Source organism: Lepisma saccharinum, chromosome 1, assembly GCF_977018435.1.
Source record: "Lepisma saccharinum chromosome 1, izLepSacc3.1, whole genome shotgun sequence".
In the NCBI taxonomy this organism is placed as follows: domain Eukaryota; kingdom Metazoa; phylum Arthropoda; class Insecta; order Zygentoma; family Lepismatidae; genus Lepisma; species Lepisma saccharinum.
Window position 1 is genome coordinate 163,221,483 of NC_139229.1, and position 14,897 is coordinate 163,236,379.

General features: G+C 38.0%; 1 protein-coding gene and 1 long non-coding RNA gene across 2 annotated transcripts in view; one reads left to right on the plus strand and one right to left on the minus strand.

Annotated features, from left to right (window-relative positions):
• The window catches only part of LOC146003493 (uncharacterized), a 319,461-nt gene that overhangs the window by 98,453 nt on the left and 206,111 nt on the right, over positions 1 to 14,897 (plus strand). The gene's annotated exons all lie outside the window — the stretch shown is intronic.
• LOC146003485 (glutamate-gated chloride channel-like) overlaps positions 1 to 14,897 on the minus strand; it is a 126,934-nt gene that overhangs the window by 73,815 nt on the left and 38,222 nt on the right. Inside the window, exon 2 of the mRNA XM_083141778.1 lies at positions 7,721 to 7,821. Coding sequence (XP_082997904.1) covers positions 7,721 to 7,794 — 74 coding nt within the window. The 5' untranslated portion in view covers positions 7,795 to 7,821. The remainder of the gene's footprint in view (positions 1 to 7,720; positions 7,822 to 14,897) is intronic.

Sequence of the window (14,897 nt, forward strand, 5' to 3'; positions counted from 1 at the left end):
TTGCAAGCAGTTGGATGCTCTGTGGAGAAGGAAAAGTGTCTGTTTAATGGCAGGCAAAGTGTACACGGGAGGCAGTAAAAAGTGGTGAAAAGATCATGTAAAATTCTGGCCAAAGAAAGTATAAAAAGTAAGGATTGCACTATATTTTAGAAATTGCTGCATATTGCTATTTTAAATTTGGGTCTTTACAATTTCTATGAAGTCACAGGTTATTTCTTTAAATTGTTATTCTTAGAAAAATGCTTAAAGTTCTAAACATGTGTACAGCATTCTAGGTCTGTAAGAAGCTCTTTGACTAGCTTGCAGGAACTCTAAATCACCCACATTTTTTAAAATGTAAAAACAATGACATAAGTTTACTTGCTATCTTTGTGCATTTAAATACTAAGGGATGTCGAGGTTAGCTTCCACACATTCTAGATCTAGGCCATACTGAAGGTGATGTGATCAGCACCATGCTCTGGCCGCCCTTATCCTCCATCACGGTTGTCACCAGGTACCCATTGAATAGAGACTGGTTGAACCCAAGAACTGTTTCTTGCAGGGAAATAGTAGAAAAATTCCCGCCAGGGATCGCCTATCCCGAATCCTTTTGTTTTTATTGTTGATAACCTGATTAGAATATACGCACTCCATGTATGTAACAAAATGAACCAATTTGAAAATTGTATTTGTTTTTAATTGCATTAAGGTTTAAGTGTTTGTGAATTCATATAATTTTCATATTTCAGCAAAATAATTAATAGCATCTGTAGCCCATATGCTTCACGGACTAACGAAGTCAAACTTTCCTACATTTTCAAAGCGTTACAAACGTAACGCATTTTTGTTAATGCTTTTCATGCATTCAGCCTGTGTCATCATATTCAAATTTTTCTCATTTGTTAGCAGACAGCACAAAGTACTTCATAATTCAATGAAATTAGTTCGATATGAATATTTTGATCCAGTCTCGTGTCTATAACCTTACATTTTATGTGCGGAGTGATCGCACACGTAACGCTAGAATGCCCGTATTACGAAACAGTTCGCGATTAAAATTATCCGATATGTCATCTGGTGAGATTTTCAGGAACCACTCCATGTAGGACACTTCGCTGTGTTGAAGCCGTTCAAAGCATGGTGAATGTGCGAAAAAGTAACGTCTAGTGTTCAGTTTTTGGCTTTAAATCTTTTTGTTGGTCAGAATCAGTGAAAAGTTTTCACGTGTGTCCACCCCGTGGAATCAACAAAATGAAATTTATAAATAAATCAGAGGAAACATAATTGATTGCCAGAAGACTGACATGGAGAAAAACGCTAAAATGCGGCAAGGAAATAACGAAGAATGCACGAGTTTGCTCACTTTATTTTTCGAAACATGATTATATATTACCATGAAAATAAAGTTTCAAATTTTACTTAAAATAAATAAAACATTTTTTTTCGAAAAGTCATGAAGTGTCTTGCCAACTGCACCCAGATAAGCAATGTATTATGTATGAAATTTGGAACAGGCGCAAGTATTAAGTGCAAAGATGAAAATAGTTTGAGAATGAATTAGTATCTTAAATCAACCAGAAAAAGAAACTCGACATCTTCTAATATTGCTGTTTCATTCAGTACGATGTCATTTTTTCATTGAAAGGTATCGTTCTTTGATGGACCAGTGCGTATATATTAGTTTCGTCTTCGTTTTCTGTGTTAATTTTGCCTATCATAATTAGCTGCTTCGTTCTCAGCACAGCTTCATCATCATTATAGTTCCGGTATTCACATCGTTTTCGCAATATTTAAAAATATCGGGTAACTTCCGCAACAGCCATGACCACGCGCTACTACTAATTTTTGCTTTGATTTCTTTTACTTCGCTTTTGTGCCACCTTTGGTTAATTGCGAAGATGGGGATGAGTGATGATATGATGAAATTGATGAATGGATACTCACCAACCTCCATACCAAGGTCGGGATTCGAACCCGGGACCCCTGGCATCGTAACGCGATGTGGTAACCACTCCACCACGGGTGGGCGGCTGCTACTACTAACCGAACGTAAACTAGGATGTATCCTACATAGAGTGGCCATATTGGAAGCGACGCTAGCACTCAGGTGGTGGTTTTAATAGCGAATAAAAATGGCATAAAAACATATGAGTTGTTGACATAGGTACGCTTGTTTAAACAAATTTGTTTTTCACGCATCATGTGTTTCATATTATAAGTAGATGATATCACTCAATCTTAACAATCAAGATTATCAGTTAGTTGTGATAACTACGTGATCATGGAGACCAGGAAGTGACCGCACTCATCGGAGAATCACTATTCTCTCTTTTATGTTCAAATCTGATTTTCCTGATTGACTGAAAGGAATTTAATCCATTTGGAAACTTAAAAATTGATATTGATTACCCTAAGAGTCTGCGCCCCACTTTTGGCCCACATTACTTCTTCAAAACAATTCAAGAACACATCCAACAATTAACATGGCCTAATATCACTCTTCTCTCCGAGGCATTATTCTTCAAATTCAGAATTAAGAAAAATAACAGCATAATCACATTTGCTATGTTTTTCAAAAGCAGTACTTGATGGATATAAAAAAGTTTAATCTTTCCCATTAATGTACAGGTTCTCAAGATCGGGTAGTGGATCTGTACGAAAACACAGTGACGACAAAACAAAGTGTAAGCAGGGGAGGGGAACATTTTCTGGGGACAGTAGTTACATTTAATATAACCCTAAATAATGTTAGAAACGCCCATGATTTCCTAAAAAGAGCATTTATATATCTACTAAACTAAAACTAATCTCGGTGGAGCAATAACACTTCGACTACGAAGGAATATCAAACGGAGAGTGATAATTCTCTCTTTCTCTACCTCTCTTCAACTTTGAGCACTTCTCCCACAATTTTCTTGCATTAGAAGATTTACCGAGAACAAAGCCATTTTCATTCACACCCAGCTTCTGTGTACGTACTCCTAAAATATGATAGAACAAGGATCTCGATTACTACCGAATTAATCAATTACTCATTTCACAAACCCGATAATTTTGGGAAATTGTGGTTACATTTACATGCACCAAATCATTGTAAAAACAAATGATTGCCACAATCCAGCAAAATCATTTACTTCCACAGTAGCGTAGGGGTTAATGCTGTTGCTTGGTCATCAAGGGGGTCCTCAATTCGATGCCCTAAGAGGTACATAGTATTTCAGACCTCCCTTTAAACTGTAGGTCCAGTACTGATTAGTTTACATATAATCTACCTAAAACAAACTTTTACCGAAAAAATTTACCTTTTCTAGGAAAAATAATCACTAATTGAATATTAGTCCTGAAAAAAACAAGTTTATTAGTTTGTTTTATAGTTCAGTGCAAGTACTGTACGAGAGCATACTGAGACTGTTTACTCATCTTAAATTTATAATTTTCGATGTGAACATTTCCTGAAAACTTCACTTTTGAAAGTGTGTTTTGAATTTCTTTTTTGAGCTTGGTTTTCCTGATTCTAATGTGTCCTGTGTAATGGCTTAGAATAATGATTATGAAGTTATGTGTTAGTAACCTTCTGTGCAAGAGTCTATTGAACGTAATGTATTGTTAATTCTTTGTTTTGCGTAAAATATGTTATAAAGTTATAAACACGAATGTGTTATATTTTGTTAGCTATCCTAGCCGCAGCACTACCAAACTTTTTTTTGACGCAGCGCCAAACGTGCATATCGGTATTTTCCATTTTCATAGTTCTTGTATTTCTGAGAGTATACTGTTTACGGGATAATTCTATTACCACCTTGTTTGATGGTGCGGATTCGTAGTATATAGACCTCGTTCTAATTACTGTTTACAAAGTGAACTTACAGTCAAACTTTTGTATGCTATTTATTGTTTACTCGAATTTCGCCTGACAGTAGTTACTTGGAAATATGCCGTTATTGTTCAGTATCGATCTTATCGTACTCGCGTGCAGTGAGAGAACAACTTCCGCCGACAGAGTTAGCTGCTCGTATTTATTCCCGTCAGGCGACCAGGCATGTCACGAAAGGGCCCCGCTAATTGCACACTCGTCCTTTCGTTACAGTTCTAGTGCGTGAACTTTCTCTTGAAATACCTCTAGCTGACATTTAACCTTTTCTTCCCTCCAGCCCATTTGAACGGAAATGAAGTTCGTCGAACGAACCTGCTAGAGACATACGATACCCACCTTAGAGCCGGCTGCCATGCCACCATCCGCTTATGCACTTCTCCCTCCCCGCGAAGCACTCTCTCAGCGGCTTCTTGGAACGGTCTCAGTGGAATGACGCCTGTCGATGTGTTTTTTTTGGGATAGCGCATGATCAGCACATCGACTTCCGTCACAGTTTTATTCTTAGAAAAACTCGAGTCGTTTACTTTGTACTTTACAGTATGTTCGGAATAAAGGTTACCACTGGTTATAATACTAGTATAAATGATGTGTGACTAACTGCTAAAAAGATCGACACTTTCAAAGGTGGACTTTACCCCAAAATAATCACAGAAAATGTCCAAAGATGTTAGAGAAGTACACAAAAGCACTCGTAATGAAACTTTCAAAAGTGCTTTACACGAATTAATTCTTGTTGAGTTGGTGTTTTAAGTCCACTTTATGCACAACGAATTAATTCTTGTCAGAACGTTTACTTAAAATGCTCCCAAATGTTTCCGAAAGTGTTGTACAGTTGCTGAAACTGCAAATTTTGTGCTTATAACACACCACTGGACATTTTGAACAAACACAGTGTGTTCAAGGCCAATTTGTTGGAAATATTCCGAGTAATTTTTATAACGTTCAATTATTCATGCTGTAGAAACCTACTTTAGAACACGAGTTCTACCCATTATTGAATATTTTTTTGTATTTGTTCTGTGGCACGTGATAATAATGTAAAGAGAGAAGTGAAGAGTACTAGCAGTCAGAATAGTTAAATATAAATGCCCTAAAGACATATATATATTCGGTCTGCAGATTTTATTGTTTACAGTGTGTTTTTCTGTCAAAATCCCAAAACTCTTGAATTCTAGTGTATAAATGATGAGCCCCCCCTCAGATTGATTCCGCCATGTGTACAAAGGCTGAATCTCTCAGTTTGTTGTCTATAAGCTTGACAAAAATATGCCCCCCTGCTATCGAGTTTGACATGTTCTTTTTAGTCACAAGAACACGGTTTAACTAAAACACCAAATAATAAGTTCACATGAAGACTCGAAAGCATTCACGTGATGCCTCTCAGGGTATTGGGTAATATCTTTCTTCGTTCTACACATTATTGAATATTTTTTTGTATTTGTTCAGCTCTTATCAAGATAAGTATATACAGGCCAGTACCTATCGTGACAATATCAGTGATAGGTAAATTACAGAAATTAAGATTAAAGAACAATAAACATTTGTACAAGAGAAAAGGTAATTAATAACAATAAATATTAGTGCAATGGGAAAGGACGTGTCAAGTTTTGAGATTTCTTTTCAGAATCGCGAATGATCAAGAATTCACAAATGCCAGTTTTTCATATCCAGATCTTACTTACCAACAATAATGTCATAATTCCTTTTACACTGAGTCCACAAGACTACAGGGTCTGTCCAAAACGTATCGGGACTGATTGTTTCTAGCCAAGGGGAAGGGGTGAAGGGTGGTATCCATGGGCAGGGACGTTGGTGGAGGATGTCAGGTATACGACGCGACCCGGCTCAGTTGCCTCCTTGTCTGGAGGCACATAGTGGTTCGGATCCCACTTTAAACTTTAGGTCCAGTCCCGATTCGCCTTACTGTGCATAAAGTGGACTTAAAACACCAAATCAATCCAATCCTCCTTCTCTTTGCAGAGTGTGGATCGTGCCGGAGTGAGCAGTTGTTTTGTGGTGTCGTCAGGAATCAAGATGCAGCGCACGATTGAACAGCGGCATGGGATCAAGTTTTGTGTTAAAACAAAAAATCCGGTGCTGAGACTCTTGCCATGATCCGTGAAGCCTACGGGGAGGATTCTATATCCAAAACACGAGCCTTCGAGTGGCACAAGAAGTTTAAAGAATTAAGGGGAACGTGGAGGACGAGCAACATGCTGGACGTCCATTAACAAGCCGAAATGAGGAAAATGTGGCAAAAGTGAACGAACTCTTGGACTTTAATCGACGTCTTAATGTTAGAATGATAGCGGAAACGATCAGTTTTACGTGGAAGTGCTCGAGCGTTTGAGGTTAATGGTCTGTTGTGTCCGAAGGGAAATCACCGATACCTGGATTCTCCACCACGACAATGCGCCGAGTCATGCGTTGCTACGCGTAAGGGAGTTTCTGACGAAGCACAATGTGGTAACGCTACCTCAGCCTCCCTATAGTCCAGACCTGTCCCAGCCCGACTTCGTTCTCTTCCCTCGGCGGAAACGGAGCAGAAAGGACATCATTATGGGATGGTGGAAAGAGTGCATGCAGCTTCGACGCAGTGCCTGAAGGAGATTCCGGTTGCAGATGTCCAGGGGACGGACCAAGTGTGGCAGGAGCGCTGGCAACGGTATTGACGCAGAAGGATCTTATTTTGAAGAATTTTAATCCATTCTACATATATCTGCAATATTTTTTTTCCTGAATGTAGTCCCGATACTTTTTGGACAGACCCTGTATTTGGAAACCGGTAATTTTTTAAACTAAACTACAATATCTCTAATTCATTCCATCCGATTTCCATTTCATCAAGTGAAGTTTCAAAACAACATGCATCAAGCACCTGATTTTATTGTTTTTGAAAGGAGGGAAGGCGACTAGAAGTTTGGAAATGTGCCTACAGCTAAGAATGGAACGTGTGAGGAAGAAGTAAAAGTGTGTTGGAAAGAGTTGGTAAAAGAAGAGCACTGCTGGAAGTAATCAAGAAAAGGGAAATAAATTGGCTGGGACACTGTCTGAGAAGGAACTACCTGCTAAAAGATGCACTGGGAGGAATTATTAACGGGGAAAGGTTCCGGAGAAGAAGAAGATAGCAGATGGTTGATAATATTAAATTAAGTGGATTCTACGCTGAATCTTAAGACGCAAGATCGAAAAAAACTAAAGGTTGCAGTGAAAACCTAATAATTCTCTGATTGCTAGTGACAATGTTTCTTTATTAGCATGCAATGTTAATTGGACATTATCCATCGTCCAGTGCTTTTACCTATACTTATTCTGACATTACATTTCAAGAGACCACTTCTCTCGTCTTCAGGTGAACAAATGTATTTTTCTTAGCCCACTGGATTTGTGGTAAAATCACAGGTCTGTCGGAGTTTCAATCTCTCAAAAGAAATTTGTTCACCTGAAGACGAGAGAAGAGGTGCTCTCTCGAAACGTAGTGTTAGAATAAGTACTGGTAAAAGCACTGGACAATGGATAATGTCCAAATAACATTGCATGCTAATGCAGAACCATTGTCTCTAACATTCAGAGAATCATCTCAAAGTTATCTTGGGTATTAGGGGGAAATTTTCGTGATATTATTTCTAATTATAATTTAGTTTAATGTACAATTTATTACATAAAACGGATTATATCTCGTTTTCATTTATATATTTTTAAAATTTAACTTATTTTAATTTAATTTCTAAATACTGAAGCATCCTCCAGTTATATAGGCTCCAGTTATCCCCTTCATTTTACCAACACATATCTTTACCAGGTTTTCCAGGCACTTTCAGATAAATCTAATGGTTGAGAACAGCCAGTGGAAGGCAGACTTACCTTGTGAGACCTGCAAACAGAACAAGCAGAATGATCTGACAGATGGCGCCACTTGGCCAGGCGAACGTCTCCATGCTTACGCTCCACGCCCTCGCCGCAATCTGAAGGACAAAGAAAAAAGAAGATGAGCTGTTTGTTGGTTCACGCTACCCAAAATCAACAAAGAAGGGACGAAACGCATTGATTGATTGTTCTTACAGCTTCTGAACCAATCTCTTAGAGCCCCCCTCCCTTCAACGAGAGAGGCGAATGTAAGGAAGCAAGGATTTCGTTGAGAGTTTTATGTGGTTGTGAAAATTCTAGCTGTGGTGCCACCTTATCCGTAATTATAGATAACCTCACGTTGATTGGTAAAGAGCGAAGTGATGGGAGATCACGCACCCTCTCTACACCTTGAATGATCTTGAAGCTACTTCAGCCTTCTCAAAGGGCTCTACAGTCTAAGTTCTTGACGCCGGCGTTGAATAGGATGCTTGAAATGATCCTTACTATTTCCTAACCTTCCAAGAAAACCACTTATGAACGAGATCTGCACCCATTACACATCATCCTTCCTTCCTCTCACCGTTGGTATGGCGATAGCATTTCTGCTGTTCTTGCTATTATTTTACAATTTTTAAATAATATTCCTTCCTTCCTGTATAAATTAATCTGAGTTCATCTAAATTCTCCAGTTAATTTTAACAAGTGTATTTGTAAGAGTGATGGGACAAATGAAATTTGAAAATGACAACACAATGACTGGCAGTTGTTTTTTTCAAATCCTATATTTAAAAACCGCTACATACTATAACATTTGTAATCCAAAACGAAACACCTTTGCTCATTTAGACTCTCATAATAACAAACACTTTAATATTACATATCAGAACGTAGGCGGGACGAAAGCAAAACAGTTTTACCTAAGTGTGTTATCCAATGATTACAATGCGGTGGTATGTTCCGAGACTTTGTTAACGTCTGCGCATGCTAACGAAGCACTCTTTGATGACAGATACGTCGTATTCAGGACAGACCGTGACGCGATCGTCTGGGGGAAAACCAAAGGCGAAGGTGTCCTGCTGGCTGTTCAACGGAAATACCAAGCCTCCAAAATAGACTGCAATCTCGAAGACCCTTAATTGTTAAGGTTAAAATGAATGACGAAACTAACTTGAACGTGTGTTTAGTATATCCCGGCTGATTCCCCACCTAAAACTTACGATACACTGTTTAGTCACATAATTGCATATTGTCCGAATGGGTGTTGATTACTTCTAACAGGCGACTTTAACATTCCAGAAATCGTCGGCTCAGATTCAGATTTACTAAATTCCTGAAATCCGTGTCTACGCTTGCAAAATTTCCTCGAATTTCATTCATTAAAATATTGTTTTGAACTCTTATGGCAAAACTTTAGATTTAGTCATAATCATAAACAATTTGAAGTTCGTATGTACGTATGTGTTGAAATGAATGAGCTGCCGATAGTACCTGAAGTACCACGGCACTAACGCTATGTGTTTCTCACCGCAACCACGCAAAATCAAACCCGAAGCAAGAAAAATACGATATTATTTCCAAAAAGCTGATTTTTAAAATTCTTCCAAGAATTTGAAGTAGTAAGCTGGCGTGTATTGAAAAATTATAAAAATATAAATGATGCGGTCCGTAAATTCTATGATATTTTAAATTCCGTATGTGATAAATGCGTCCCCTACACGAACCTCAAGTCGCAACTATATTCATGCTGGTTCATCTGCGAAATAAAAAAGGATATAGCTCTTAAAGCTTTGCATCACCGAAAATGGAAAAGACAGATTGGAGACGCTGCCTTTCATGAAGATAAATTTAAGGAGTTGTGGAAGAATGTTAAAAGACACATCTCCAAGGCGTACGATAAATATTTGCTAAATTGTGAATTAGGTATACAATGCGATCCCAAAAGACTTTAGTCCTTCGTAAAGAAACAAAAGAAAGAAAACACCAACCCACCCCACCACCTACCAAAATACATCTCTATGAAGCGGTAAAGGTATTGCGGATGCATTTGGTAGTCACTTCAAGTCGGTCTATAGCGATAACAAATCAAGCTACGAAACAACATTCCCCTCGGATAACACTAACGAACTATTGGGCATGCTCCATATTGGTGAAATTCCCCTTACTGACGTGGAAGATGCAATAAAATCACTGAAACAGAAAAGATCTGTGGGTCCAGACATGTAAGCCCTGTACGTGATAAAAGGATGCTCGAAAAGACTTAAATACCCGTTACACATCTTATTCAACCTTTCACTCTCCACCTGCGTGTTTCCGGAAATGTGGAAACTTTCTGAGGTGTGTCCCGTCCCAATGACTTCCGACAATGCTGATATCAACAACTATAGACCAGTCGCTCTCATCAACTCCCGCCAAACTCTTCGAACAAATCTTATGTAAATACATTCCCAGGCATCTTCATCCGATACTGTCCCTTCATCAGCATGGATTCATACCTAAACGATCCATTGTAGCATATTTATTAGAAATCTCCCACTTTATAACCTTGATGCTAAACAAGAAAGGGCAAGTCGATGTAATTTATACTGATTTTTCAAAGGCGTTCGATTTGTTGATCATGATACACTTCTCCAAAAGCTTCACCATCTTAACCTCTCGGTCAGTGTTTTAAAACTTATCTCCTCCTACCTTAAAGACCGGAAACAGTATATTACGAGATATGATAATATGATAATAGCGTATCTACTGTATTTCAGACCACCTCAAGTGTCCCTCAAGGATCGAACCTCGGACCACTGCTATTTCTTGTGATTGTTAACGATCTTCTAGAATGCTTATTGCATTCCCAAAAACTCCTGTACGCAGACGACTTGAAAATATTTAAGTCTATAACGAACGATAACGATGCCTTGGAACTGCAAAATGACATTGGAAACCTCGTAGAATGCTGCACTCAAAACAAACTAAAACTCAATTGGAGCAAATGTACTAAAATTATGACTTTCACTCGAAAAAAGAAACCCTATATGCACACTTACACAATCAGTGACCACACATTAGACAGAGTCTCAAGCTATAAAGATCTAGGTGTACAGTTCGAAGAAAATGACAGTTTTCGATGGCATGTCGACCGCATTGTGGCAGAAGGGTACAGAGCCTTGGGTTTATAATGAGAATGGGAAACGACTTCAAGAAGACAGAAACATTCCAAATGCTGTACAATACCTACGTAAGGCCTAAATTGGGATACGCGTCTATCGTCTGATCCCCACAAAACCTAAATGAAACCTACATAATCGAGAATGTACAAAACAAGTTCCTTCGATTCCTAAAACTGAAAAAAGGTGGCGTTTACCCCAAGTACGTATACTCCTTATGACACCCTAAAAAACACTTCCACGTACAATCCCTATACGATAAAAAAAATATACATCAGTTACTATTTTTACACAAACTTCTAAACAACTCATTAGCCTCCTCTCAACTGCTCTCAGAAATCCGTTTTTATATACCATATAGTAAGGTAAAACCGCGGAGAGAGCTGTTTCAAGTGCCGAGAGCTATATCAAAGTCAGCCAATGCGGCACCTACTCAGAAAATGTGTAGGATGTATAACGAAATTGCAAAATCATATGATAAGGTGGACATCTTACAAACCTTACGACAGTTGAAAACTGAAATTGAACTTTTTGCTAGTTACTATCATTATTTCTATACCTCATCATTTATATGCAATACGTGGCTCATATGTTTCTTCTTTCGTTGTTTTTTTCCTCTGTTACTATTCTTGTCATATTCTGTGTAAGATCTAACCTCACTTGACAGGTTGCTACTTTCTATTCCTTTTTCATATTACTTCTTCATATTAATTTGTATATTACTTTAACGCATATTATCATATTATTGTACCTTACCGATTCTATTGATTGCATATTCTGTGCAACAAACAATGTGATAATTCAAGACACTGTATGTAAATGGGCATTTGTCTGTAGTGTCATGTCTTTAAATAAATAAATGATTCTGATCCTTCCACACTATTACAACAGTTTGCAGTGTAATGTAGGAACCTGAACGAAAGCGAACCTCGTCACAAAGAAAGCCAGCCTCCCCGGTGGTCGGGCACAGTGAGCGGCCGACTCACAATCTCGCCATTGAAGGTTCCGGGTTTAGTCCCAGCCCTGGAATGGGTGATCCGATCCTTTGCAACTGTCCCTTCATCAATTTCATCGAATCATCTTTGTCATCGCGATTAGTCTAAATTGGCACAAAAATGACGTAAAGTACAAATTTTACAGAGCAAGTCACCTGGCTTTGTCATTTGAACGCACGAGGATGCAAAAGTTTAACTCGTCCACTCACAGCCTTACTCCAGCTGAAATGAGAAGCCCAAAATATGTTCTCTTGAGATGTGACAAACTTTAAACTCCACTGAGAATATAGAGGAGTAAGAAGAAATAATGGTTACTCTATGGCGATGTAAAAAGGTAATGCTAACCCCGGTTCATTGCTTGTTTGAGTTTGGTTTTAAATCCACTTTATGCACACGAAGGCTAATCGAAACTGGATCTATAGTTTAAATTGGAATCCGAACCACTTCTTCCTCCACTGGGTATCGACGCATGAAGGCACGTAGGTATTGTGGAGGTAGGGTGTTGATCTTAGCCATAGTGGAGGATACGTGTTCAGCATCACTCTCCAGCTACCTTTACCCCCACCCTCACCAAAGTTGCTCCCAGGTAGAACCGCTTTATGGACGGACATTAACGTGAGAATTTCCTACATGAGATCACCCACCTCCGGGATCGAACCCGAGTCTGCCTCCCGGCAGTCTGACATTGGCTATGTGGGATGGCCAAACTGAACTCCGATGAGTTAAAAACACTAGGGCTTCTTTTTAGGGGTGAGCCGATACCGATGTATCGATATCGGCCGATACCAGGGATATCGCTATCTGAAAGTATCGGTTGGAATTTATTTACCGATTTACAGATACCGGACGACGCTTTTCCGGCATTTTGGTTTTTCACGGGGTCCTCAAATATGCTGCACGACTCTCTCTCGCGAAGTCGAATTATCCTGAAAGTTATGCAAAATCAAAATTTCCTTTTACTTTGCGCCAATTTTATGTGAAAACAATTAATTTTGTGGTAACGTAAAATGTACGAGTAGTTGAATATTCTGATGTAATTCGTGACTATTGTAAAGCAAGACATAGAGTGGAATACTTAAGCACTAATAATAATTATTATCAATATTTTGAACAATTTTTAATTTTTACAATTTTCAAGTATCGTATCGGTGGAATCGGTGAGAGTATCGGCATCGGTTCAAAATGGTATCGTCTCAGCCATACTTTTTTTACATACTGGTTATGGTAAATGGTGGTCACGCACCGCAAGGCGCAATTGCAATTTGTCCATCCACTGGTCAACTCCATCGTGTGCCGTTACGCGTTTCCTAGGCCTGACGGCATTGTCTTACTTGGTCTCCCGCTCTGAAAATTCCACCACCGGAAATAGATTTCGTCCCTTCCTCTGAGCAAACGGGCGTGCGAAAGTATCTTTGCTCTGCCTAACGACTCCCAGGGGCGTTAGTTAAACGCCTGTCGGAAGTCGTTCGGAGAGCTATCTGTGTTTCTGGCGGCCCTCTCTTTGTTACGTGACATGAACGGATGCTTTCAAGTTGGGACGGCCACCACGAGCGTGTTAATGGTTTCATTTGCATAAATCAACAAAACCGAACGTGTCAAAGGGTTGTTTCGGAATCAGTACACGCAGAAAGCCCATGTTGGAATGGACGGCGAGGAATATTTACACGTTGGTCCTATCGAAATGCTGTTAAAACCGGGGTGGGTTGTAAGAAAATCCGTACCTGGTTACGCTGTTAGGCGATTAATTTTACTTGAAGAATATAAGGTAAAGCTTTATTTGGTACTGGTAAGATTGAATTTCCGCAGTAAACATTACGGAGAGTTCTTATAATATATATTTTTTAGAACACACAATAATTAACTAATCTCACCGAAACTTGATATTAGACCAGCTAATTTATTAGTTTCGATCGATCTACCTCATTCAATTAGTTTTTTTAAAAAATTGAACCAATGCACGATGTCCGATTTGTCTTAAACTTTTTAATATTTTTTTTATTCAATATTAAGTTCTGCAAACAATATTCTTCTGCGGGCATTTCATTGGTTTCTGATTAGTCTCTTTCGTGCATTTAGTCAACATTTTTAGTAATTTCTCATCTAATCTTGGAGTATTATCCATTTTTCGTTGAATAAGTTATCAATTCTTATCATGAGCTTTCATAAAAGTTTATGCCAAAATTATTTTATCAAATTTTATTTTATTTCGTTTTTTTGTTTGATAATTATTCCCTTGTTTGCCTGTTGCAATCATTTATCCAACACGAATCAATTAGGATATGTGCATTTAATATCCAGTGACTATTGTCCATGTATACCTAATATTTCCATATTAATTGTTGACTAAAATCGACAGATTAATGTCACCCTCGGTTTCCCCTTGTAAAAGATTTTACTTTCCAATTAGTTTAAAATTAACTTAAGACCTTATAAAGATATATAAATTGGTTGGACTAGGGGTATTCTACAAATTGATATAAAAATTGTAATTACTGATAATATTTGTTCTTTTAAATTTAATGTCTTGTTATTAATAATATTTCATTATACGAAGAACATTAACATCAATTAACAAAACCCAGAATAGTTTCTTGTATTCTAGGAAGAGTAGCTTAAAATTAATGTTTATTATTATTATAGAAAACACTCAATAAAACTGCAAGAGTAATTGACTATGTCACAGAACTGAAATAACTCGAATGTTTTTATTGTTAATAAATGTTTGCTTACTTGTGGAAATTTTGACGTCACTCTTTTTGCTTCTTTAGGTCACTCTCGACGACGTGGATGAATGATCATTATTTGAAATTGATGAAAGCACATACACGATGTCTTTAGAACCACCAACGGCGAGGTTGTAAGTCAACTATTGAACGTGCTTTAGTAAATGAGATAATGAACAATTATTCAAATAATTAAATAAGATACATATTATACATATTTTGCGGTCAGTTTTCTATTTAATCAATATACTTACTTTCATTCTTAAAACTAAGCTATTAATATTAAATTGAGATATGGGTGTGGGGACATATATACAGG